This window comes from Vanellus vanellus (assembly GCF_965231255.1).
Source record: "Vanellus vanellus genome assembly, chromosome: 3".
Taxonomy (NCBI): domain Eukaryota; kingdom Metazoa; phylum Chordata; class Aves; order Charadriiformes; family Charadriidae; genus Vanellus; species Vanellus vanellus.
In genome coordinates, this window is record NC_138907.1 from 80,110,166 (window position 1) to 80,136,350 (window position 26,185).

Here is a 26,185-nt window from a genome sequence, read left to right on the forward strand (position 1 = left end):
ATAACATAAACCTGTAATAACCCATATTGATTGCATATCCGTAATGCTTTTGTTTTGTTTCAGCCCATTATTTTGATGAGGGTCTCAAAAGACATTCATTTAGAAAGGATATATATTTTCAAGTTTTCTTGCTTTTCTCCTCTTCAATTGCTCTGATGAACAACAGAAAATAATGGTTGTTGTTCAGATATGTTGCGGTTCTATTACATATCTCCAGAATCATACACACACAAAAGGAACGGAACCTCAAGAGGTAATTTAATTAATCCTCTACCTAGTAAGGTCATTTAGAAATTGGAGTAAACTCTAATTTCAGCTCTGAACAACTTCAGTTCTTTGAAACCTGGAACAAAAGGAAAAAGCTCTGGATATGCTCGTGGATCATCACTGTTTAATAGCACACTAATACTCTTTGTTTCTATTAGCAGCACCGGCAGCCTTTGGCAAAGCTGAATGCAAAATGTTGCCGACTTGCCTACAGAAGTAGACTGAGGAGGGAGAATTGCACAATACTGTTTATTTTAGTTAAATATAACTTCTGTACTCATTTTTCTAAGTAACACTTCAGTATGGAGACATTCTGTAGTTGGTCCTTTTTCTTTCCTAACACCAATGAAATAAGAAAAAGACAGCTACAGAATGTTTTGGACCAGTAGAGGTAGACTGTGACATAGGATGGATTTCAAAACCATGAATAATGTGATGACACCTCACTTACATCCTATTGTTTGTTCCATTATCTGTGTCTCTCATTGGCCAGAAGAAATGTGACAAACTTAAGTTGGGCCAACGTTCTTCTTGAAAGGGCTCGTCTACTCCATCAAGTATTTGAGCAAAATAAATGACGTATTTTTCACATAATATTTTAAAAAATATTTATTTTTTGTGCTCTAAAAACTATGTATAGGAACCATTTTTCATCTTACACACTTAGAGAAAGTGTTCTGTACAAGTTCTGCAGGCGAATACTGTCCTGGCAACAGCATCATGCAGGTCTGGAAAGGAAGGAGGAAAATATGGCAAGATCCAGGTAGCAGAACCCTGTGAACAAGGGAAGAAGAAAGTATTGGTTTTGGCAGCACAGCTAGGGATAGGCACATTTGCTCTTCTGTGGAGATCAGCAAAGGCATCTGCATGGATTTAAAAATGCCAGACCACAGCACTTGCTGTTCCAGGTAAGAACTGTCACAACATACAAGGCTGGTCTGACTTCTTGTGTCTGACCATGACGGGTGATGAATACGTTCTCTTGCATACTTACAGACTTTATGGAACAAGGTGTGCACAGCGTGCTTCTTTACCTGGTTTCCACACCCAGCTGTGGAAGTCTGCAGTTCAGTGACTGAGTCAGATTGCACCTACACCAATCATACTTAAAATCTGCCGATGACCATGGTGACTCCATGAATTGCTTAATTTTTGTTGGAATTCACTTTGCAACATGGTCTCTGCAATACATTTTTTTACCCTTGTTGCCTGTGAATATAATTTCCTAGTCACCTTCTCCACACTGACAAGATTTTAAGATGTTATAAATCTTTATCATGTCCACTTGAATCCACCCTTTTCACGTGAAGGAGTCCTAGTCTTGTTTGCTTTCTCTCATAGACAAGCCATTCCACACTACCGACAATTCTTCTTGCTTTTCTTTGTAACTTTTCTGAGGTAATAAAACCTTTGTTTCTGAGCTAGGTTGACCAGACATGTGCCCATAATATTCAAAATATGTATTTTTTTTCTCCCCTTAATTCCTTTTACATGTTACAGAGCTATAAACCCAACAGCTTTAAATACCATCATTCATAATTACAACTAAAAAATACTCTTCACTCACCAATAAAACAAAAGCTTGAGAAAATGTATGGGCTTTGCAACATTCTTGAAAGTTGGTATTTTGACTATCAGATCAACAGAGACAATGAACTCCAGCGCTGAAGGTTTTTCATCGTGTATACCCTCTTAGCATTCTCCAGATAGTTCAATCGGCTGACTTTCAGATGGAATATCTCAGCTACTATCATCTACCAGGGGAGTTCAGGTTCTCATCTGGGTAACTAGGAGCTTTCCGAAGATCAGGCAGTGTTATTATATATTGGCTTATTTTTAAGATATGTTGGCAGGTTAGCAACCTGTTTTCCTAAATCTGAACCTCCATTTGATTTCTGATCTTTTTTTCCTCTTGTTAAATGCTGTCTTCAGAATTCAAATGACTTCTGTGTTTTATCTGCTATTTGTAAACTAAGACTGATCCCTAGGAAGCAATAACTCCTTTCATTCATCATCAGAGTGTGTTAAATGCACAAGTCTTGTCTGCATAATCAACATCTCAATTACCTTTTAAAAAACACTGTGAAAAATAAATCTGACAAAAGCATTGGAAGCCATCTGATAATCTCTTAGAGAACACTGGAGTCTAGCCACCACATGTCTAGTAGGTATTAGTTTGAGACAGGATCTTACTGACACAGAACACTTATCTTTTCCCTTTTTTTTTTTGACAGATCAAAAAGGTAAACCTTAAGCAGTTAGGTATTTAAATTTGGCACACGGAACTAGATATTGCAGTATACCTGATCATTTCTAATCTACTACAATGTTCTATGTAATGCTAACTAATGGAAATGCACATCTAACCGTTATTAAAATTGCATTCAAATAATTAATTTTGCTGAGAAAAGTAAGTACATGCCTTGTTAGCTGGTATCTCATTTATGCATTAATGATAAAGCTTCATTTGTTGTTAAGCTTATTAGCATTTTCAAAATAGAAAACTTGCACATCACAAATTAACTTACAGAGTTCTTTTTTCACAATGCTGTGGGTATTAACTTTTTGAAAAATGGAACAGGTTTGGTTTTTTTTTTTGACATTTTCACAGCATTCCGTCATCCTTTGCTGAAAGTCAATATATAGCTTCATTCCTTCTCGACAATTCTGTATTTTCACTTAAAATTATCCTGCTCACATTTTGAATTTTTTATATTATTTAACTGTTTATTTTTGTGATTGGGATTTTGGGGATTCTTGTTCAAAATACATCAGTATTACTGTGACAGAAGTAATAAATATCTAATATTTTCCACAGAATTTTAGGAAGGGAGTCTGAGGTGGTCATCCAGTCATCTCTTCATCCCAAATAAGATCAATGGATCTACATCAGTACTCTCACATGCGCCTCTCAGGAATTAATTGTTTGTCTCCTCCGACAACCTTTTCTACTACCTTTAGGGCTATCAGGAAATATTCTTCTAATACCAAAGCGAATTCTAAGCTGCAATCAGTTTGGGGAGAGTTAGGGGCTTCCTGAGGCAGATATGTATTTAGCTGTCTTCTATGATTTTTATTCCATGAACAACTCCAGTGACACCATGCCAATTTTCAGCAATCCTCACATCATTCAGCAAGAACTGAAGTTGTACTTTCCTTTGCTTCTGAAATGAACTGTTACCAGCTTCATTCAGTGTCTCTTTGCCTGACTGCAGAGAGGCAGTGAACAATAGATGTCCATCTCATCTCTCCATGCCACTCATCATTTTTCCACTTCTACTGTGTCCTCTCCAGTGCTTCTTTTCCAGATAGCAGAGTTCCAACTCAATTCTCACTTACATGGAAGCCAATCCATATCCCTTGATAGTCCTTGTTGTCCTTTCTGAACCTTTTCCAATTCTTTGCTATCTTTCTGCCAATTTATCCTTCCAAGTTGGAGTCAGTGGAACACATAGTGGCATTATCTCACTGAAACATTGTACAGAATGAAACAGTGAAACCACTACACAGATTCAGATCAGGACAGATCCTTGTGGACTCCCACACACTCCCTTGCATTCGGAAGAACATCATTAATAGCAACTTGTTGGAGTATGATTATCCCACCATTTTCACACTATGACAGCATTTCCATGTAAACCATACTTCCCTGGCTTGCCAAGATTACATTAAATAACACCTGAAGTATCATTAAAGCCAAAATACCTGGCATTGAATGCTTCCTCACACTTGACAACATGCTGACTTGAGAGCCTCCAACTGATCTTTCCTTAGTCTATTCTCAGAGTATAACAAATTCTCCTCGGATACAAGTGCTTTATCTGCTTTGTTGCAGTTGGGAGTGACAACTGAAACAAAAAAAAGCTGACAAATAATTTATGAACATTTGTTCTTTACTTCTCATGTCTTACAAGTATTATTGCTATTATCAAACATTGCTTATGTTTTTCAGGTTACAGCTCCTAAGTCTTCTTTTTCCTGTGTTTCTTCTAAAGCGCTAGCAAAGTCAATCACACTTTTCGTCCTCGCTACGTGCTCCCTTCTTCACTTTCAGTAACCCCTCAGGTTTAAAGCTCGGAGAGTTTGGCTGGTGGCAACCCGTTTTCCCCCAGCCCAGGGCCTCTTGTGAAGGACACCAGCTGCAATTCCAGGGCAGGGATGGCAGCAGCAGCGACCCATCCCACTGTGGCGCGTTTGCCAGGCGCCATTACCTCAGGTAGCCCTGGGGAAACGAAGGCCCCGAGGCCACACTGACAGGGTCACTCCATAAAGGTGGTTTCAAAAGGCAGTAAGGGGTGGTTGTGTTTTTGGTGGTGTGTTTGGTTTGTTGTTGTTTTTTTTTTCTTCAAAAACTGTCATAAGCGCATGTTTAAATATCCGTACTCCACAGGTTTTGAAAATTTATCCCCCCCCCCCCCGACCCCTTTTTATTTCGTCCGCCACGGAAAAACTAAGCTGAGGTGAGCCCCGCTACCCCGCCACAGGCCCCGCCTACGGGCAGCGCGCGCCTCCCGCCCCTCAGCCCAGGGTCCCGCCCGCCGCGCATGCGCGCAGCCGCCCCCCACTTCTGAGCATGTGCAGCGGGTCGGGGCCCGGCGGCGGCCTGGGGAGCTTCCGCGCCGCCGCCGCCATGGGCTGAGGGGAGAGGTGGCGGTACCGGCACCGGCGGTAGCGGGTGGGGTGGGGGTGTGTCAGCGGCTCCAGGCTGGGCGCTCCGAGGATGGAGAGAGCCATGGAGCAACTCAACCGGCTGACGAGGTCCCTGCGCCGCGCCCGCACCGTGGAGCTGCCGGAGGGTAGGAGAGGGGCGGCGGCCTGCCCCGGCCCGGTGGGGGTGAGCTGAGCCGAGCCGGGGGCCGCTCGGCGAGGCGACTGGGGAGAATGGAAAGCGGCTCCTTTCCTCCGACTCCTTTTTTTGTTGTTTTTTTGTTTGTTTGTTTGTTTGTTTTTTTCTTTGTTGTTGATGGTGATAACAACAGCAGCCGTCCCTTCGCCGGTGTCTGTCCCAGGGCGCGGGGTGCCCCTGCCCGCTGCGGCCCCCCCGTGGGCCCGGGGTGGCCTGGGTTGCTGGGCCCTCATTTTACCCGGATTAGGTCCTTCGTTAGATGCTTTGTCGATGACACACTAGTGGTAGCAAATCTTTGTGGTTTTTTTTTTTAATAGTGCTGCATTTTGTTTGAAAAGACGTTGTAAGTCACTGACATCGGTCGCAGACTTAATTTTTTTTTAGCTTCGAACTACTTCTTATGGGTGCTAGCCGCCTGATATCGGGATGGGCTTGAAAACGTAGCTTCAGGCTCTTACGGCGAGTAGTTTAGTGTTCCGGCCAGGTCCAGCTTTTGGGAAGACTACCCCCTGCAAAAGCTTTTGGATACACAAAAGTTTCTGTTCCTCCGAGTCATGTGCAGTCATTATAATTTCTTCAGGGTTTATTTTTACGGCCGAGTCTTTGGCTGTCTCCCTGCCAGCTTTCATCTCCGGTGGTGGAGGAAAAGGAGTAATATTCTGTTTTCTCTGTGCGCTCCTTGTTTGGACTTCCTGGCTGCTGCATATGGATGTCCCCCTACACTGAGCTGCTGTGCCCTTTCCTTGTCACCTGTCAACAGTTTCAGTGTCTACCAGTGCAGTTCCTCGTAAATTGCAGAAAATGACAGCCAACTTTCAGAGGGATTTTGCTGCTTCTTGTAAACTCTTGAATGGCAGCAGTGAAAACTGACATAATACTGTTGGTGTAAGCTCAGACATACAGAAATAATGTAGTAGCACCAGTTCAACTAATTGATAATGGTAATATGAGTAATACAACCTATGCTGGTTGGAGCTACTTTAAATTTACTTCAGTACTAGTGTGGGCAAATGCATTCTGAATTGGAGTTCAGAAGTTTTCTTCCTATCTTGGGTATTATTATCTTATACTTCAGATGTAATTATGTCTGTGGTAGTGCAAGACCTGTGACCTCCTGAACAAGTGCTTCTCTTGCCCTGGAGTGCAGAAGGAATGTCAGTGTATTCTCTAAGAATTACATGTAACAAATCTCAGCTGGACTGAAATAAGGAGATAAATGGACTTCAGGCACTGAAGTATCAAATTAACATTCCAAGAAAGCCTCCATTCAATGGCTATCTAACTGTGAATAAATCTTTACATCTTAGCTTATTCCATGTCTTCTTTCTTGACCTTGGTGTTCCCTAGGTCCATGCAGGCCTGCCTAAACTCTTCTTGAGGAGCAGGTTTGGGTTGTAGTGTTTTGTTCCAAACACTTACTGACAGGATCAGCTTAGAAAATACCACCACCAATCTAGTATGGCATGCGGTTTGGTGGCTTCTTGTGTGCTGTCTCTGGCCCCTTGAATTATGCTCCCCCTCCCCCCCTACATTTGAATAGCTTTAATTTGAAAGATACATGGTTTACCTCTCCATCCTTAAACTAAGAGTCATAGTACTCTCTTAGGAAATGGAGATGTATGTTTGAACTTCCTTATGTTGAAGAAGGCACTAAATCCAGGTATTTAATTTCCTTTGCCTGTGCTGTAGCCATTAGGGTATTATATGGATGGGCTGACACTTCTTTAAGATTATGATCTCTGCTGAATTCAAGCCAACATCTCTTACGAAATAAAAGAAGTGTATCTTGTCAGGGCAGGATTCTAGATGATGAATTTTAAGTGGTGGTTTTGTTGTTTGTGTTTGTGTGGTTTTTTTTTTTTTTTTTTTTTTAAAAGCAAGTATTAACACCTGAGTCCAGTGCCAGTAAATACCCTGGGCTGACCTTGCTAACAGGAAATAGTATTGTTTGTTTGATCACTCTTCTGCAGTATCCTTCAGCAGGTGTTTTCTGGGCACCTAAGAACTTGACACAAATTTCTGGATTCTACTGTTATGGCTCAGTGCCTGAAAACTAAGTCTTGCAGCCCAAAGCTGTAGGTTTTAGGCCCTTTGTTGGCTCCAAGCCTGCATTGTGGATGCGTTTTTTGTCTTTAGATATTTATGACTTGAAGTGCAAGCAAATTAGATAACAAATAAGTTCTGTAAGTGCATGAGGTACATAATGCTTTTTCTCTCCCTGGTGTCATGTACTTTAAGTCAATAGGAGTTTGTTTATGAATAGGGATAATATTTACCAAAAATAGGCTCCTTAGTCCCACACCCTTTAAATTATTTATGTACAGAAAAACTCTGGGAAAATCTGTATATGCTTCACAGTGTAGATTTTGTTAATACAATATCAAAGGGCTTAGCTTTGTAACTATACCATAAACACCTTTTATGGCCCAGCTACACTCATATTTAACTATTGTCTTTTTCTACATCACTATACTTGCAATATAGTTAAATTTAATTAGAATCAGTGGTAAACATTTCAGTTAAGTGTGCTGGTATATTTAAGGCTGTTTTTTTTGTGTGTGTATTTAAAAGGGCATGATTGTGGAAATACATAAGGATGTCGCGGTCAGACTTGGTTGGCATTCTCAAGTTCTGTTTGGCGGTTTGTTTTTGTTTTTGTTTTTTTTTTTTTGTTTTGTTTTGTTTTTCAGTTAGAGAGTTTTTTAATCTTCCTGCCAAGAGATCTGTGGAACAGAGATCAAGCAAGAATTTTTTTTTCGGTTGTATATACTGGGAGCTAATCATGGGCACACTGTTAAAAAGTGATAGAATCTTTTGCATAGCTGATAAAATTAAATATAAGCTAAATAATGATATTTCCAGGAATCTGTGTGTGTCCTCTCCCTCCCAGCCTGCCTGCCCCCCTGCTCCCAGCAGTCAAATCCTAGTGGTGCATATTGAGAGTGGAGTTATCTGATGCTCACAGAGCTCTGCCCTAAGGAACAATCTATAGACAATTCTAACTCTTGAACTTGGTGATGGTTAGAATTACTCTCTACAGCTTTGAAACATCATTTGGTGTTTTGAGAGGCTGCTGCCTCTTTCACCATGCATTCACTGTGAGCAACATTGATTTTTTTTTTTTAATTATTTTTATAAATAACAATGAATGTGATTTGAATTTGAATATGACTTTTTTCAGTGTTCAAAGGTAATAATAGATTAGCATTTCTTCTTTCTTTTGTTAGCTACAGACAGACTGCTTCAAATAGTGAGTAGCAGCACTAATCTTGGAGCGCTGTAGAAGAATAATAACAAATAGCATAGCTGCAGCATGATAAGGATTTCTCTGACTCCACTTGATAACTGTGAAGAATACTTTGTTTAATATTTGATAAATGTCAGCTCGCCTGTCTAGTGGAGGTAGTAAACGTGTAGAAGCATGGTACGTAAAAGATAAGAGAAGCTATACTTATAGAATCATAGAATGGTTTGGGTATGTTTTAATTCTTCCTGTAACTTTGGTATTTGGATCAATTAAGACGATGAGGAAAAAGTTAAAAATAAAAGTTTTGCAAGAACAGTCCTATATTTCAATATCCTGGAACCATATGCCTGGGTTCTCAGAAAGTGTAGTCCCTCCTGTAAAAAGCTGGCATCTAAGTGAAAAGTCTGTGGAGATTGCACTCCCAACAATGGTTAGTTGTCTTCAAGCTAGAAAATATAATCATTATACATTCATAATAATTATTGTATGTTGATATTATTAGTAATTATTATACATTAAAGCCCTTTAAGTTTTGTCAGATTCATCCTTTAAAAATTATATTTCACTCCAGAGTGCCTGTAAGTGACCAAACACATCATATCCATACAGTGTGCTGGTCTGTGCAGCAGTAGTACTGGCAGAGTCCGTATAGCTGAATGTCAGTCTGTTCCCACCATTGATTTGAATCTTTGTGTTCTGGCCATTTTTCATTGCCTTCAGATGTGGAATATGTAACTGGTTAGAAATTCAAATGAAATTTATTGCATTCAGGTATTCAAGTTTAGAGACAAAGATGAATGGTTATGGAGTTGCTTAGCTTAAGGAAATTACCTTTACAGACTCATAGGTATAAGGACTATGGAAGTCACCTTGGAACACAGGAAATTTCCTTCTTTTTAAAATAAGTTATTTACCCTTTTTTTTTTTTGTTAATGCAGATTTCTTAAATACTTTGACTTAACAGAATCGTCAATTTTAAAAAATTGATGCTCCATTGAAAATTCTGTAATTATTACTTTGTAAAAGAAAAAAAGCAACATTGAAATTTCATGTATGACAATCCTGTTAATTACCTCTTCTATGTACGGTGGAGTTTTCTTTATAATGAAACTTCAAGTACATATAACCTGTATAAAAAGAACGATCTGTTGAAGAACAGACGCTTTAAAAAGTAAAATAAGTGTTGTTAGATGAATTTATTTTACATAAAAGATTTCTTTGTGATGATGGAGTAATTTAATTTCTTCACAGATAATGAAACTGCTGTCTATACACTAATGCCGATGGTTATGGCTGACCAGCACAGGTGAGAGCTTCTTTAAATTTCTTTTTTTTTTTTTTTAAGGTCTGAAAAACCAGCATATTTTCCAGAGTTGTAGCTGCTTGAGCACTCTTAGGAATTCTGCTGCTGAATTGCTGAGATACCTTCTGTTGCTGAAGTCGGTCTGTGTGCTGACTGTGTGCATCCCAGCATATTCTTACCTGAGAAGCCAGTTTTATTTTATGCTATGGACTGGAGCTGGGATTTGTTCTGTTGGTGCACATAGAGAAATTTGTCCTAGGAAAAGAATAAAAGTGTTTTGTAACTGGGTTGTAGCTCTGAGTGTGTATTTACTGATGACAGAAACTCCTAGTCTCATTAGACGTCTCAGACAGACATGGAATAGGAGTTGGACAATGAGACTGATACTTCTGGGATTCCTCAGAGGAGCAGCTGTTTATCTTACCCAGTTGTCCTCAAAGTGGTTGGCACCTGGGGGCTGTATAATGCCAGCTAAGTCTAAGTGGTGCTACCTTCTGCTGAGTTTTGTGGGCAAGCAGGTAGTAACTCTTACTGAAACTGTAAACTGTTTATCTAATCAGGATAAACATTTGTTCTGCTACATAATATCTTGTTGAGATTGTGTGCAAGGGTTTTAAATTACTTATTACTGGAGGTTGAAATCACCAGTTCACTTGCAGTTTTGCCTATTTTGAAATATTGTATCGTAACTAATATTTTATCTTTACTAATTCATTAGGGCTTGAGGGGTCCTATTTAAATTTCTTATCCTAGTGGCACATCACGTGTCCTCTGCTTCATCATCATGATTTCACATACCAGTCTTCCTTCTGAACTTTGCCTATGTTTGGGAAAGCTGCTGGATATCTGGTTAGGGTGTCTGTGTTGAGATAAGGAGAAAAGTGCAAATTTATTGTTTTTCAAACCAAAGCTATTAATATGCTTGTTTCCTGTATTTGTAAAGGAGTGATTTGGCCATCTGGTCTAATTCTTACTAGTGTACATTTGAAACTGTTGCTCAGTGTCACAGTTCGTTTTTTTTATATACAAGTAAGAAGTGAAAGACCAGAAGTGCCATATATACAGATGCTTGAAAGCTGTTGGATCTCTTGTTCAGAAATTAGTTGGAGGGAAAATAAATAGTGACCAAGTAAGAAATAGAGTATTGGTGTACAAGTTACAGTATATACTTTGCTTGGATATTGTGAGCTATTTTTTAATTAAAATTATATTTCTGTTTGAAGGTCTGTCTCAGAGCTGCTGTCAAATTCAAAATTTGATGTGAATTATGCATTTGGACGTGTGAAGAGAAGTTTGCTTCATATTGCAGCAAAGTAAGACTTACTTGAGTCCAGTCCAGAAGTTAACAATGAAAGTATTACCACAAATCTAAGGCACCAATGTAAGCTGGAAAACTCTGTAGTATCAGTTAAGATTTTGTTTTTACACTTCCTTTTTGTATTTTGTTTGTTCTTTAAGCAATGTGCCTGCCTCATTGGGAGGACAGGTTTTACACATGATAACAACTGGATTTCCAAATTCTAGTGAAGGAAGTCTTGATGGATGCTTTTTTTTTTTTTCCTTTCTGTGAAATCTCAGTCTATGAAGAAATATAGCCATTATGTGTGTCCTATATAGCTGGGTTACTCTTGCCTTTGTAGTTTTAGAGAAACCTTGTCTACAGGTGCTGCTTGTCTTTGAAGTATTCTAAAACAGAAGGAAGCACTTGGATGTTCATTGGGAAGCAGCTGTTCCGAAGTACTTCATGTGACCATAACTTGGCCACTCACTTCTAAGAATTTTTTGTATCCTGGATAAAGTACTAAAATGCAAATTTCAAATCTGTGACCTAGATTATTTATTATTCATATAGCTCTTCAATGGGAATAAATCTATATTGCCAAGAAACAGCCAGAATAACATAACCTTAATAGAAATGAACAAGATAATTTTTGAAATGGCCTTTCAGGAAAATAAACTTTAAACAAATGAATGAATGCTCTATATTTGGGTCCCATTTTAAATAACTTGAAAGGTCTTACAGTTACACTGTTAAAAAAAAAAAAGAAATTGTAATAGTGTTCCATATAAATAGGCGGTATTTGGGCACAATAAAGGTAGAAGTTCCAGCTTTCTAAGGAGACTGTTTTAGAAATATGTTTCCCAAACATTCCATCTCAGAAGTACATGCTCCTTATGTGAAATTTACTTAAGTAAGTACTTAAGTAAAAAATGCAAGCAAATTTTTAGCCTATGTCTTAGAAGTGTCTTTGAAAAGCTGTATTTATGGATCATAAAACCCAAGAAATTGTGTTACACTTAGTTTCTGAATTCTTTTTTATCTTGGCTAGTTGTTGTGTCATTAAGAGGTCGCCAGGATGCTGGTTTTGCAACTTATTGGAGAGCTAATCTTCAGTTTCTTTGTGGTGTCGTGTAGCAGTTCTGTCATTGGGAAGATTAGCAACAATGGATAAGCTGGTCGTGATGGATACAAACTTACTACATGTTTATCCTCAGCTCTTCCTCTTGAAGAGTTCAGGAGTAAGATAAACATATAATGGAAAGTTTCTGTGTTCTTGGTGACATTGATTAGCCTGAAGAGCTGCTGCATTATGAAAAGTAAAACGGAGTTACAGATTCAAAACAAATACCAAAAAGATATTTGTATGAGTTTTAGAATTTTTCTGGTATTTAAATTTTTAAATGTAACTTCTAGGCACTGAAGTGTAACAAAAAAAGGAAAAATATATTGGAATCGTTAGTTAAAGGAAAATTCAGTCCTGTGAATAGATTGTTCATGAGGGAGGTGAGAAGAAATAGTAAGCAAAACATTTTAAACAGTTTACATTTTAAACAATTGACAGTCTTAAAGATTCAGTGTTGGGTTTTGAAGGCACTAAAATCACATAGAAGGCTAGCGCCTATTCATTAGTACAAGTTACGATCTGTCTGTTCTCGCTGCATTTAAGTGTTTTTCCTTTATATTTGTGTAACTTGAACTATGAGGGTGTAAAAATGGTTTTGTGTTAAGAGTTCCTACTGAATGCAATCTGTACAAAGTATAGTGGTTGTCTTTACATCAATATAGATTTGGTTTGTAAATATCCTTGTTACAGTTTTTCCCTTTCTTATTTTGTTCTTAGCTGTGGATCAGTTGAATGCCTGGTTCTATTATTAAAAAAAGGGGCAAATCCAAACTATCAGGACATTTCGGGATGCACACCTCTCCATTTAGCAGCAAGGAATGGGTAAGAAAAAAGTTTTTAAAACTCTTAAAAAGGTTTTGTGCATAATGCACTTGAGCTGATATGTTCTGCATAGTTCAGAACTGATAGTTTATAGTTCAGAACTTATAGTTCAGAACTGCATAGTTCACAGCTGATTTATGCATAGTTCAAACAAAATACTTTGGTTTTCACTTTTGAAAATAGGGATAGCATACTTACAGGAAATGTGGAGATTAAAATCCATGCTTTTAATATTCATAAAATAATTTTATATAAATAGGAAGTTATGTCTGAAGTGCCAATTTCAGTGTCAGTCATTTTAGTGTTTTCTGTTAAGCAGGAGCTGATTTTTTTAGTGATTGAACAAGGGATGCGTTCACCTTCCAGTTAGCCAAGTAAGAAAAGATTTTGAAGAGGACACTGGATGGTTTGGAAGGGTTCATAGATTTCAGATATTTCTCAGATAGTGTCTCCGAGGAAATTTTTACTACAAGAAAAGGAATACAAAGCTTGCCTGCATGATATTGAGGGGGGGGGTGGGGGTGGGGAAACAAAACAGCGAACGAGCACCTTTTTAAGATCTTATTTCTTGAATTGTAGTATGTGGAAACACACAGCTAATAATGGTAATGTTGTCTTTTTCTTTTTAGAGAGTGTATGTGTTACAGTAACTACATTGTATCATGACTGGTACTTTAAATAATGAGGAGGTAGTGTTTAGTGGCTTTTAGGTATGTGGGAGGAGTATTTGTAGGAGAAGGGAGAAAGCAGTGGCTAAGTGGTACATGATGAAAAGCAGAAATACACACAGGATACAGTTATGTATAAAGGAGGTGTGAGAAAGGTATGAGAGGTACCAAATAAAAAGGAAAAGGAAGAATAAACTCTTAAGGGTAAAGCACTTACAGCATTAGAGAGACCAAACAAAACATGAAGTAGGAAAAACACGCCTACTTTCACTAAGGCACTTGTTCTACTTGCTAAAGATTTCCAGTGTTATGATAAGCATCTAATTAAATAATGATTTAGTGGTGTACTGTAAATGTGTTCACTCAAGTGTACAGATGATGATGAACTTCATGTATTTCCATTAGCTGAACGCTAGCTTCTTGTCTTGAGAACGTAGTTCATGCTGAGCTGAAGCTGTTAGAGTGGTGGTGAAGTACTTCTATACTTCCCATGAAAACATTCAGCTACACAACTGTGTTTTTAGCCCTGTGCTGTCATATGGTACACTTGCACTGTATGAGTCTCTGGTGCTACTAATGATCACTTTTTCACATGCTCAGTACCATACTCCTTATAAAGTAAAACTACCTGCTGTGGTTTGTACAATGATGAATTAGAGCGAGTGGGGCTCTTAGAAGATACTTGGTTGTTGTAAATGATTTTCCCTGACTGGGTTTTAATGTATTCTTTTGTTTATAGTCAGAAGAAATGTATGAGCAAGCTGCTGGAATACAGTGCAGATGTCAACATTTGTAATAATGAAGGCTTGACTGCAGTAAGTGCTATTGATTCTCATGATGCTCTTAATGAAGAATTTGAAGATTCTCATTTCTTAAGCTTCTGCCATCTTACATGTAAATAAACAAAACTGCTGTGTGTCTAGTGCCCTTAAGAATCAAAAGACGTGATCAGAGTACTTAAGCATATGATAATATTATTCAAAGCTTTTTGTGAAAATGTTGACAATAGTACAGTCAGGTTTTAAAATCATATTTATGAAATACTTAAATCATTGCTAATGGAAACATAATTTTTTACTTAGATTCACTGGTTGGCTGTCAATGGCCGAACAGAATTGCTTCATGATCTTGTTCAGCATGTCAGTAATGTAGATGTTGAAGATGCAATGGGACAGACAGCCCTTCATGTGGCTTGTCAAAACGGACACAAGACAGTAAGTTTCTAAATTTTGTTAACACATTGGGTTTGAAAAGAACTGGGTAAGGCCCCAGTGGTGTTTTGTGTGTGTGTTTTTATAAACTTCAGGCTAGTGATGCCCATGATAATGCTTAGAAGTGTGAAAAACTCTTGTTTGTCTTAACATGAACTTGCATACACTTCCATGGGAATAACTAATTTATTCTCGTGGAGAATAAGTATGTTGTTAGTGTTTATGGGAATTTAAGTGACTTACTGTATACTATTCAGCTGTTCTGTAATACTGTTATTGCCTTGTTGATTGAGGGTTTTGATGTAATGTTAAACACTTGAAAATGTTCTTCCTAATTTTTTAGAATGTGTTTGATCTGTAATTGTACCAGCTATTATGTCCCTCTGAAATCTGAAACGATCTTAATTTACTGTGAATAAAAAATGAACAGAGTTGGATCAGTTAGATATTTAACATTAGAAGTAAATAAGTTCACATAGAATCTTAATTTATTGATGTGTATGAATGATTTTTAGGCCTAGCCTTGCATTAGGGCTGACTGTTTACTCTCAAGAGTACAGGTCTGGATGCTTTACTTGAACAGCATTACAAACATGTAGAGCAGTGATCTTGAATTACACAGATTGTCTCCACGACTAATTACTGTTTAAAAAAAAAATAAATCTTTCTACCCTTTCTGTTGTCATTGTCGGAGCTCGACTTTGGAAGACCAAATTCTGCAAAACTGTTATCTATAAACTTACCTGCTTTATGTGATTCGAATATAGCAAAAGTTGTTCAAAAGTCTGCTCGATGTTTTCCTATTTTAGAATTTATTTACTTATTTCTTCTATTTTAGTGTGTGTTTAAAACTTCAGCTTGTCATAAGGCTGTTTGTGGCTGTCACTAACTTGAGGTTTACTTCTCTAAAAAACGTTGTTTTCCTTTTTAAATGGCTTATAGTTCTAGGGGTCTTTGGGATTAGCTGAAGTTCAAGAAAAGCATTGTTATTAAAGTGGGAAGTTCAAAGGAAGCTTTATGAGCTCTGACAGCCATGATTTTCCATCTAGTGCTTGGGAATTTTGGTTTTGAGATTCATTACTGAAAATTAAATCCTTCAGTGTAATTAGAAATGCATGATGCTAAATAGTTGCAAGCCAGTAGACTTTTCTGTTGCTCTCTTTCTAACGCTGGTATTTTCTTCTATTCTAGACAGTGCAGTGTTTGCTAGACAGCGGTGCAGATATAAACAGGCCGAATGTGTCAGGGGCAACTCCGCTCTATTTTGCTTGCAGGTATATATTCTTAACTTTTGAATACTGCGCTAAAAGTGAAATGGATTTTTTTTTTTTTATTTTCTGCAATAACAATAATTATTATATTAATAACAATTATTAGAAAGCACAAAAATTAGGAAACAAAAGCTGACTGGTATTTAATCTAGCCTCATGTTTGAATGTAGCTTAGTGTTTCATCTAAATACTTACCTTAGTGCTGTAGGCTTATATACTTTTTTCTAACAGACACGTTAAACACATAGCCGCGTGTCTTCTAGCATAAGTCATAAATCAATGACTGCTGAAAAGTCATTGCTGAAATTTTCTGAAAAGAATGAGATCAACCAACTTAGATTATTTTGAGCCATATTTTTCTCTTTTCTATGGCTATTTGAAAACAGTGTATTTTAGGTAAGAATTTGAGTGGCTCTTTGTAGTGGGTCAATATTCTTTACATGCAGCCCTTGGGGATGGTTGAGTAATGATAACCTTCCTGCCTCTTCCTTCCCAGGTCTGCCAGGCAGATCACTTTCATACCATTTTTAAGATACCATCTAAATTTTTCTTTTGTTTGGTGGAACAACCTCCTATGTTGAGATGTAGGAGTAATTAATCTAGTGATTACTACACTCATCAGTTTCTAAAAATGCAACCTTTTGTAAGGCAAGGTTGACTATTTTTTAATGTACCTTATGGTATTACAGTGCACATGAAATGTGCATGTATTCAATAGATGTAGGAATAGAGGTTTGGCCCCAGGCCTTGGGAACAAAAATCCAGGTTGATGCAAGCACAAACCCACTGTTAGTGAAGGAAGAGTTGGTAGGTGAACTATTACAGGAGCTTGACCCCTACAAATTGATGGGCTCTGATGTTATCCACTTGAGGGTGTTGAGAGGGCTGGCTGATGTCATTGCGAGGCCGGTCTCCATAATCATTGAGAAATTGTGGAGATTGGGGGATGTCCCAGAAGACTGGAAGAGGGCTAATGTCACCTCCATCTACAAGAAGAGCTTAAATGAGGATCCAGGAAATTATAGGCCCATCAGTTTTACGTCAGTCTGTGGGAAAGTTATGTAATGAATCCTCCTAGAGGCTACCACAAGTCAAATGAAGCATGTGATTGGGAAAAGCCAGCATGGATTCACCAAAGGCAAATCGTGCTTGACAAACCTGATCGCCATCTACAACAAAGTAACCTGCTCGGTTGATGTGGAGCAAATGATGGACATTGTCTGCCAGGATTCCTTCAAGGCTTTCAATACGGTTCCCCACTTCCCTAGAGTTCTAGAGACAGCTCCTCAGTTTTCCTAGAGAAACTGATGTGTTACAGTCTAGACAAGTGTGGTGGGTGGGGAACTGGCTGACAGGCCGCACCCAGAGGGTGGTGGTAAATAGCTCTCTTTCAAACAGGCAACCTGCCACAAATGAGGTCCCCCAGGGATTGGTATTGGGCCTAATGCTTTTTAATCCCTTCATAAGTGATCTGGATGATGGGATCAAGTGTACCCTGATGAAGGTTGCCGAGGATACCAAACTGAGCACGGAAGTGGGCACTTCAAAAGGGAGAGCCACCCTGCAGTCAGACCTGGATAGGCTGGAAGAGTGGGCTAACAAGAACCTTATGAAGTGCGACAAAGACAAGTGTATGGTCTTGCATGTGGGAAAACATAATCCAGGAGCATAGCACAGACTGGGATCTACCAGGCTGGGGAGCAGCTTGGGGGTCCTGGTGGACACCAAGCTCAATATGAATGAACAGTGTGCTGCAATGGCAAAGAAAGCCAACAGAATGCTGGGTTGCATCAACAAGGGCATCACTAGCAGAGATGAAGAAGTCATTATCCTGCTCTAGTCATCACTTGTCAGGCCCCACCTGGAATACTGTGTTCAGTTTTGGTCCCTGCTATACAAAAAAAAAATGGGGACAGGCTGGAGAGGGCCCAGAGAAGGGCCACCAAAATGATCAAAGGACTGGGAAGCCTGCCATATGAAAAAAGGCTGGGAGGACTGGATTTTTTCAACCTTGAGAAAAGAAGGTTTAGGGGAAACCTTATCACCATGTTCCAGTATTTAAAGGGTGGCTACAAAGAAGATGGAGACTCCCTTTTTACCAGGAGTCACATGGAAAAGATGAGGGGTGATGGGTACATGTTACTGCTGGTGAGATTCCGATTGGACACAAAAGGAAAATTTTTCACAGTGAGAACAGTCATCCATTGTAATAATCTCCCCAGGGAAGCGGTGGATTCCCCATCACTGGACACTTTGAAGATTCAGCTGGACAGGGTGGTGGACCGTCTTGTCTAGACCGTGCTTTTGCCAAGAAAGGTTGGACCAGATGATCCTTGGGGTCCCTTCCAACCTGGTATACTATGATTCTGTGATATATGCCTTAACGTTGGATTAAAATTATATTGTTGCTTTGATCAGTTCTGTTTTCTTCACAGTTCAGTTTCATTTCAAAACTAATCACGTATCATGAGGGCAGGTTCAGATTGAACATTAGGAAGAAGTTTTTCACTTTAAGGGTGGTAAGGCACTGGAACAGGTTGCCCAGAGAGGTTGCTGAGGCCCCATCCCTGGAGGTGTTCAAGGCCAGGCTGGACGTGGCCTTGGGCAACCTGATCTAGTGACAGGTGCCCCTGCCTATGGCAGGGGGGTTGGAACTTGATGATCTTCAAGGTCCTTTCCAACCTAAATCATTCTATGATAAATGACCTTTTGTTTTAATTGGACCATTTCTGCTATTTTTTAGAACATTTACAATTTCATAATTCCTGTGCTTTAGTTAAAAAATTCACCTAAGATTAAATGTTAATATAAACAAAAGAAGAAATGGACTGACCTGGTGGCCTGCCAAGAATTATATTGCGGGAGCCCTAGTCTCTGGAGTTAGTGTATGCTGACTCTTGGCAGTTGAGAAGGGGGAAGTGGAGAATAAATAGTCGTTAGCCAGTTGAATGCCTTGGTGCTTGGTTTAGGGACATCCATTTTAAAAGAGGTAAGCAACTTGACTTGGCTTGGAGGTTTTCCACAAGAAAGGAATGTGTTGCAAGTGCAGCAGTGATGTTCTTTCAGAAATGAACAATTGGAGCAGCGGGAAGGAGTGGGCAGTGGAAGTTAACATCTCAGAAGTACTGGTTGGTGATGCTGCCACCCAGGAAGAAAGGTTAGGTCCCTGACGGCAGGGAGAGCAGGATGTGGTAGCCATGGCTGGTGATGGCTGGAGAAAAGGGTATTGGTGCTCCAAGTCTGACTCTGAAACCTCTGTTTTTTCAATGTGTTGGGTTGTCCACTTAAGTCTAGAGAATTACAGTGAAGATGTGCTTCAGTAGGCCATTAGTCTTAGCTCCTTTCTGAGATCTAGTAGCTGACTCTTTGCACTGGGGCAAAGTCTGGTACACTAGATAAACCTGTTGGTTTTCTGGGTTGGAAGGACATGGATGAGGAGAACTCATTTGGGAACCCTCAGCTGTTAATTGTCACTTTTCCTCTGTCCTTCCTGAACTGTTAGTGCAGGCAGCCATGGTGTGTTCCAGGACAGCAGATATTTGTATTCATTTGTGTAAGGGGGACACTGCAAACTAGCTTGTGATCTAAAACTTTGTTGAAAAACTTGTATCTGTAACCTTAATTGCTATGTCTTTATGTCTTTCATTTCACCCTTTAGATACTTATGTATTAACATTTGTCAGTATATGCACTAAATATCGGTGAAGGTGATAGTCAACTAGTCTTTCAGTGTGTTTTTAATGAAGTCAACATCTAATCACTGGAGCCCAGTTTCTCATTGTCTTTGGAAAAAAAGGGGTTTGGAAAGTATATGCTCTAGGTATTGAGGAATATAAATAATTTATGAGGCTAAGATGAATTATTTCTGAATTATGAGGGTGACTCTAGCTTGATAAATGGGCCATACCTAATTTTATGGTGTGCTTCTGCAGTGGCCTTGAAAGGTAGTAGAAGAATATAAGCGGCATTATCTTCCATCCTGTGTTTCTGCTTAGTTTTGTACCATAACTATTTGATTTCTCCTAGCTTATGTTGGTTTTGTTTGCAGATGCAATAAAGCCAGATTTATCGCTCACAGTGGAGTGTAAGTGCTGTATTAACTCTTTCTTCTCTTCCTTTGAATAGCCATGGTCAGAGAGACACTGCACAAATACTTTTGATGAGAGGAGCCAAATATTTACCAGACAAAAATGGTATTACTCCACTGGATCTCTGTGTACAGGTATTGAATTAGCAAAAACTCTTCCTGTGAACTTCTGTCACTTACTACAGTATCACCTGTAAGTGATAGGTCAGTGTTACCTATGAAAGACGGTAGTCCTTTGACAAAAGAGAAATGCAAAAATACTTTTTTTTTTTTTTTTTTTGCAATTAAATTGCAAATAATTTTTTGGCAGGTTCCCAATTTGTACCCTTTGCAAAAGTCTTTAAAGATGTCAATGAGTTCCCATTAAAGACTTTGCAAGATTGGAGCTCATGACAAACAAAGAGTTTGCAGAACTTCATTTGACTAGGAAGTTTGGGAATCCTTGATCTAATGGTAATAGACTCTGTTTAGGTCCTTAACTGTTAACAAGTAAAAGGTAAAGGCGTGCAGAAGGGAGTGATTTTTTTTTTTTTTTTTAATCTTAACTAATATGTTTTTTGTTCTCTTGAAGAGATATTACTAATAAAAGCAAACAAAACTTACATGGTGCTGACTTTTACTTTTCAAAGATATTCCAAATATTATATGTGGATGATGAATAAGGAACAGTCTTAGGCATTTTCAGTTGCTGTGCAGAAACATGCTCTTTCTTGCTTGATACCAAATATTGTTTGTACTGCTTGCTAGGGTGTCTTTTCTTGATTTGTGAACACTTACATGTTTTTCTGTAGGATCAATTTAAGGTCAGTGTAATGAATGAATCGAAGCTTTTGAACCTTTGCAGACTAGAAAACTATGAAATAGAGACTGAAAAAATAAATCACTGCACTTAGTAGACATCACATCCTGGTGCATGTCATTAGTTTGTCAGGATAAAGTTGAAACGTTCAAATCTTTTGCTGTACCAAAAGATTATTTTAATCTCAATTATTTTATTACCATAAAACCACATGAAGTCTATTCAATTTAGAGCCTTCCTGTAGCCACAGACCTATAAGAAAGTATACGAGTGTGTACTTAATGGTACTATTCTTAGTTTTTGTGAGTAGTGTTTCAAATGTCTGCTTCACTCTCTAGTTTTCTGGTCTCTAGGGCACCACTGTGTACATAAAAATTCTGTCAACTTTTTTTAGGTGTGAGTAGTGACACCTGGTGTTTGCTGTTTTGTAGTGACGATCTTACTGTGTTCAAGATCGTCTAGTTAACAAGCTTGTGATACTAAGTAAAAAAGGAGAAAACAAAGCGTTTTATTTGTTTTACAACAAGGGCTTTATTCTTTGCTTGCAGGTTTGCTTTACAGAGTAGATACACGTTTTTAGAAGATTGAAATTATAGAATCGTATAGTTCTTGCGAACACGGTATTACCTTGATTTTGGAGACTTGACTTTCATTAATTCTTATGGATTCTGGGTGGTTGCAATTTTAATACTTCAGTTCTTGACACCATGAACAATTAAATGAATCTGTTTAATGAATCTGTTACCATTGAAGCAAGTTATGAACTGTCATGCAAAGAGAAGGAGCCTCTGGAGTTGCAGCGTTTAATATATTATGTGGTCATCTTGCCAATGTAGAATTTGATGTGTATTGAAGTGTTAGGTGCCTGCTTAAAATGAAACTGTTAAATAAGAGTTGATACAAATAAACCACAAAGTCAGCTTCTGTTCTTTCAAAAAACCCCTGTTTTTCTCAAAAGGTTGTGAAGTTAGTCTGAGCCATTGATCTAAGGCACAAGTGGAATCATACTTGTGTATTAATTTTAAAGTTAAATAACCCATTTGTGAGTTTGTCCTATTTCTTCTGTTAACAAGTCAGATTTGTGCCTTATGAACCTTTAGGAAAATACTTCTTTTGAAGGATTTGATTCTGGGTGTAATTAGGTAGGCATGGCTCATTAATCAGCAATGGGAAAAGAAGCTAAATATTACACTGTTTTTAATCTCCGGTAAATTGTCGGGGGAAGTGTTTTTCAAATGTTAAAGGAGGAAAGTGTTTCAAAAAAAGAAGAAAGAGAACAGATATATGTGAGCCAATATACTGAAAGAATTTGATTCCATCATCTCCCAGACGTTTTGTTTCTAACCCTGAAACACTATTGAATTTCAGTTTGTTTTAGGATTGGATTTCTCTATTCAGCATTAAAAAATATATTTGTAATCCTCAGTAAGTTTGGTTTTAATGCCTATAATAGTATGAAAACCAATTCTAATATTTCTTTTAATTAAAATGGTTTTTGAACTATTGCTTTTTAGGGTGGGTATGGAGAGACCTGTGAAGTCTTAATACAATATCATCCTCGACTTTTCCAGACAATAATTCAAATGACACAGAATGAAGATCTACGGGAGAACATGGTAATACAGTATTATGTGTTTTATAGTCACTGATCTGTCTGTGTTGTGGAGATCTGATTGGTTAATATGAGTGTCCTAATTAGAAGACACTACCAGCAGTTCACTGTCAGTACCACAGCAGTTGACCACTATGTACTTTTCTTTCCCCAATGGAAAATGTACGTTCTTCACATAGTTTTAAACACAAGAATTTGGGATTAAATGTGGATCTGTTTTAATTTAGTGTTCTAACTTTGTATATTTGCCAAAGTGATCTAGACAGTGTAAGTATCGAAAGAGCAGACTTGTTGCAAGCTTCAGTACAAAGGTGCTGGTAGAGCATTCTATATATACCATTACTTTGTGTAATGGGGTCTATTTTCCTTCATTGTTATCTGCAGATACCTATTCTAGGATGTGTCTTGAGGCTTGAATCATCTAGAATGAACTTGGACATTCAGAGTATGAGAACTCATCTGTATGAGGTTGCCTTGTACAATTAGAGTGTAAAAGATTGCAGCTGCCATTTCATTTGGTTATTATCACTGTAGATGAAACTATTCTGTTCCTTTTTCAGTGGTTCTTCTATACCTTGTTTCTTTTATTATTGTGGGGTAGTGCAATCTAAAGCAAAGAAAAAGCAAAGAAAAGAATTTTTGTTTCTTGTTGTGTAGGGGGGAGGAAGCATGGGGTGCTTTTTTCGCTTCCAAATCTAGCTGGCTGTTGGTTTTTAATATATTGTTTGCTTAAAAATAATTCCAAACAATCTTACAAACTGTAAATTAAAAAATAATAATAATAAAAAAAGATTTAGTAAGGTATTGGCTGCTACTTCACTGAACTTGGTTTGCTATATTTTTGAAGTTTTTATTGTTCTCTGTAATCCCATTACTTCCACTAAAAGACTGAGGGTTTATAAGTCAGTATTTAAATTTGTGAGACAGGATTGAGTTTTACAAAGTGAGAATTCTGAAAGTGTGTATTAGAAATGTGGGGAGATGGTGTAGATGTTTTCAAATAAAGTTAAAGGACTAAGGCCGTGGAACAAAAAAGACCTACAGAAAGGTAAATGAGAAAGCATACTGTCATATATTGTAGAAATGAAGTCAATAAACAAGAAAAATGAATCTCATCTGTCTGAGTAATGGTGGAGGTGTGTGCAAAAACACGATCTGAATGAGAGGATATGCAAAATATATTAGAAAATGCATGGTACTGTTATGCTTCATTGCCAAAATGGAAGCATATTTTAAGTGTTTTTCTGTGGCCAGGTGTGAGCTTGTCTGCCCAAAGTCTTGGATAATGACCAGTTCATATTTTCTGAAAGTGATGTCATGAAGAGACTGGATGTATGTTAAAAATTGGGACTCACATTTTAAATGTTCTTGACAAACTGGAAAAATTATCAGCAGACTGCAGGGAGAAAGAAACTGCCTTAAGCACTTGTAGCTACAGATGCAACTGAACCCTCAGGAAAAACTTTCACATGGTCAAGGACAGTGAAGCATTAGAAGAGATCACTTAATGAAGCTGCAGAGCTTCCAGACTAGAAGATGTCTTAAAACCAGGCAGGCAAATTGGGCAAGCCAGTTTGGATTGCAGATACAAGTGCTCTTGCCTTGGGGGCAGATTGCTGGACTAGATTACCTTTGTGAGATTCCTTTTCATTCCACCTTTCTACAATTTTGTGAGAAGGATTACCGAACTTTCTGAAAGTGAGAGAGAAGAGAGTAAATGAGGATGCAATGTGAATGTATGAAGAGTTAATGTATCTGAAAAAAAAAATCTAAGCTAGAGAAAAGTGTAGAACAAAGGATCTGAAGACAGGGCAGTGCCTGGGGCATTTGCAGCATCTAGTCGTTATGAGCCAAGTGATGGTATTAGCAAAGAGGAAAAAAATGGCAATTTTGAGAAGAGGGTAATCATGACAATTGTTGATTAGCAGGGTATGACTTCTTATTAAAGGAAGGACATTCAGTATCTTGAGCAAAAATGAAGGTTGTGAGAACAAACTCTAGGATGCCGGGTTCATTTACATTGTATCATAAACTAACCAGGAGTGAACTGGGGAGGCAGACAAATGATGAATTATGAAACTCAAAATATGCTCTTAGCTTTCAGAAGTTGAAAGTGTATCCCACTCGTTTTTCAGATGATAATAAGTTGTTCTTATGAATTAATAATACATAGTTAAGCATTCAGTGTTCATAGCATTCTATAATATTGCGTATCCTGTAGTACGTACATTGACACTAGAATGTATATCTTCTCAGCGATCTTTTATAAATTATAATGAAATGTTAACTGAGGTTAGATTAGACGCTGGACAATGTAGACCTACATTAATATTGCTAGATATTAATTCTGAGGTGATAATGTTCTAAATTAAATGTTGGTCTGATGCTCCATGACACTATGCAATTTCTTTTGTTTTAATATATCAGTTGCGGCAAGTTCTGGAACACTTGTCTCAGCAGAGCGAAAGCCAGTATCTTAAAATCCTAACAAGTCTTGCTGAAGTTGCCACAACAAATGGTCACAAGCTGCTTAGGTAAGTGTGAAAGGATCATGAGTGGGTTGATAAGCTAGCTAGTAGTTAGTGCTACTTAATAGTTTTAATAATCTAAACTCTCTGATGCTGGGCATGTGCTGGGGTACATGTATCTCAAATCTGATTCTGTATGAGAGCACCTGTTTAAATTGGTGTATTCATGAGGACTTCAGGAGAGAAAGTTGGTGTCCGTGTGTAGCTGCTGGTGCCTAGAAGCTTGAGTTGCAGGGAAGTGTATTTTTTGTTTGGTTAGTTTGGCTATGTCAGCTCTAGGAAGGGAAGCTTTTTAGCCAACTATCAATCATTCCTTTATTTTCCTCTCTCCTCTTCTCTTCCATATCTTTGCTTTCTGCATGCTTTCTTTGTATGTTTGAGGAGACTTCTCTTACTTCAGACACTTGTCTCATGTCTGCTGGCTCTGATTTCCTTCCATGGCTACTAATATGTGAGACCAAAAATTTCTTGTACCAGTGTGCTGTCTCAGCAGCACAAGGAGCAGTTACTTGGGGAATCACATAAAATAGGCAAGCATATTTTCCTAGTATGCTCTCCTCGTTTTTGTGGCATTTGTTTGAAGGAGTCTGTGCAAAATGCCTCATCAGTAATGTGTTGGAACGCCACTAAGATTTTACTGCTTTCAATAGCTAGCAGAATTTGATCTGACCTTTATGCTTTACTAGAAGCTAATAAAATCTTTTCTGAAAGAGGTCAAGAGCCTGAAAGCATGAGTGGAAGTTCCTTACTAGCATGTTCTGGCTGGCTTTTGGGAAATGAGAGGTTTAAGAGTGTTCGGTAACCAGAGAGGCCTGTCAGGATAGGTTGTAGAGGAATAAGACCTTGAATGCTTCTTTTCAACTGCAGCCGGGCCATGAGGAGCGCATCAGTTAAATGGATACTAAATAATATAGTCTTAGTTTTAGGTGCCTTTTTTTTTTCCCTTTCTCATCAGTCATGTTAAATTTGGATGGAGCTTGTAGATAGCAGGTCAGAACTCCTAGGCAATGCTAGGAAATTCATGACTCCATTCATCATAATCTTGTTCTGATGAGTGTTTGCCTCGATGAATGAGCATAAAAGACTTAAACCCCTCAACTGTTTGTGGTTAAAGTGCAT

The 26,185-nt window shown here is 38.2% G+C and overlaps 1 protein-coding gene across 2 annotated transcripts in view; it reads left to right on the forward strand.

The window, feature by feature from the left end:
- The first annotated feature begins 4,919 nt into the window (after positions 1-4,919).
- Positions 4,920-26,185, forward strand: part of HACE1 (HECT domain and ankyrin repeat containing E3 ubiquitin protein ligase 1) — a 53,843-nt gene continuing 32,577 nt past the window's right edge. For both annotated transcript variants that reach the window (XM_082481890.1, XM_082481891.1), the window contains exons 1-10: positions 4,920-5,063; positions 9,612-9,666; positions 10,887-10,976; positions 12,786-12,890; positions 14,298-14,373; positions 14,641-14,772; positions 15,961-16,043; positions 20,166-20,262; positions 22,441-22,542; positions 24,966-25,072. In XM_082481890.1, the coding sequence (XP_082338016.1) occupies positions 4,988-5,063; positions 9,612-9,666; positions 10,887-10,976; positions 12,786-12,890; positions 14,298-14,373; positions 14,641-14,772; positions 15,961-16,043; positions 20,166-20,262; positions 22,441-22,542; positions 24,966-25,072 (923 nt within the window). In that variant the 5' untranslated portion in view covers positions 4,920-4,987. The remainder of the gene's footprint in view (positions 5,064-9,611; positions 9,667-10,886; positions 10,977-12,785; positions 12,891-14,297; positions 14,374-14,640; positions 14,773-15,960; positions 16,044-20,165; positions 20,263-22,440; positions 22,543-24,965; positions 25,073-26,185) is intronic.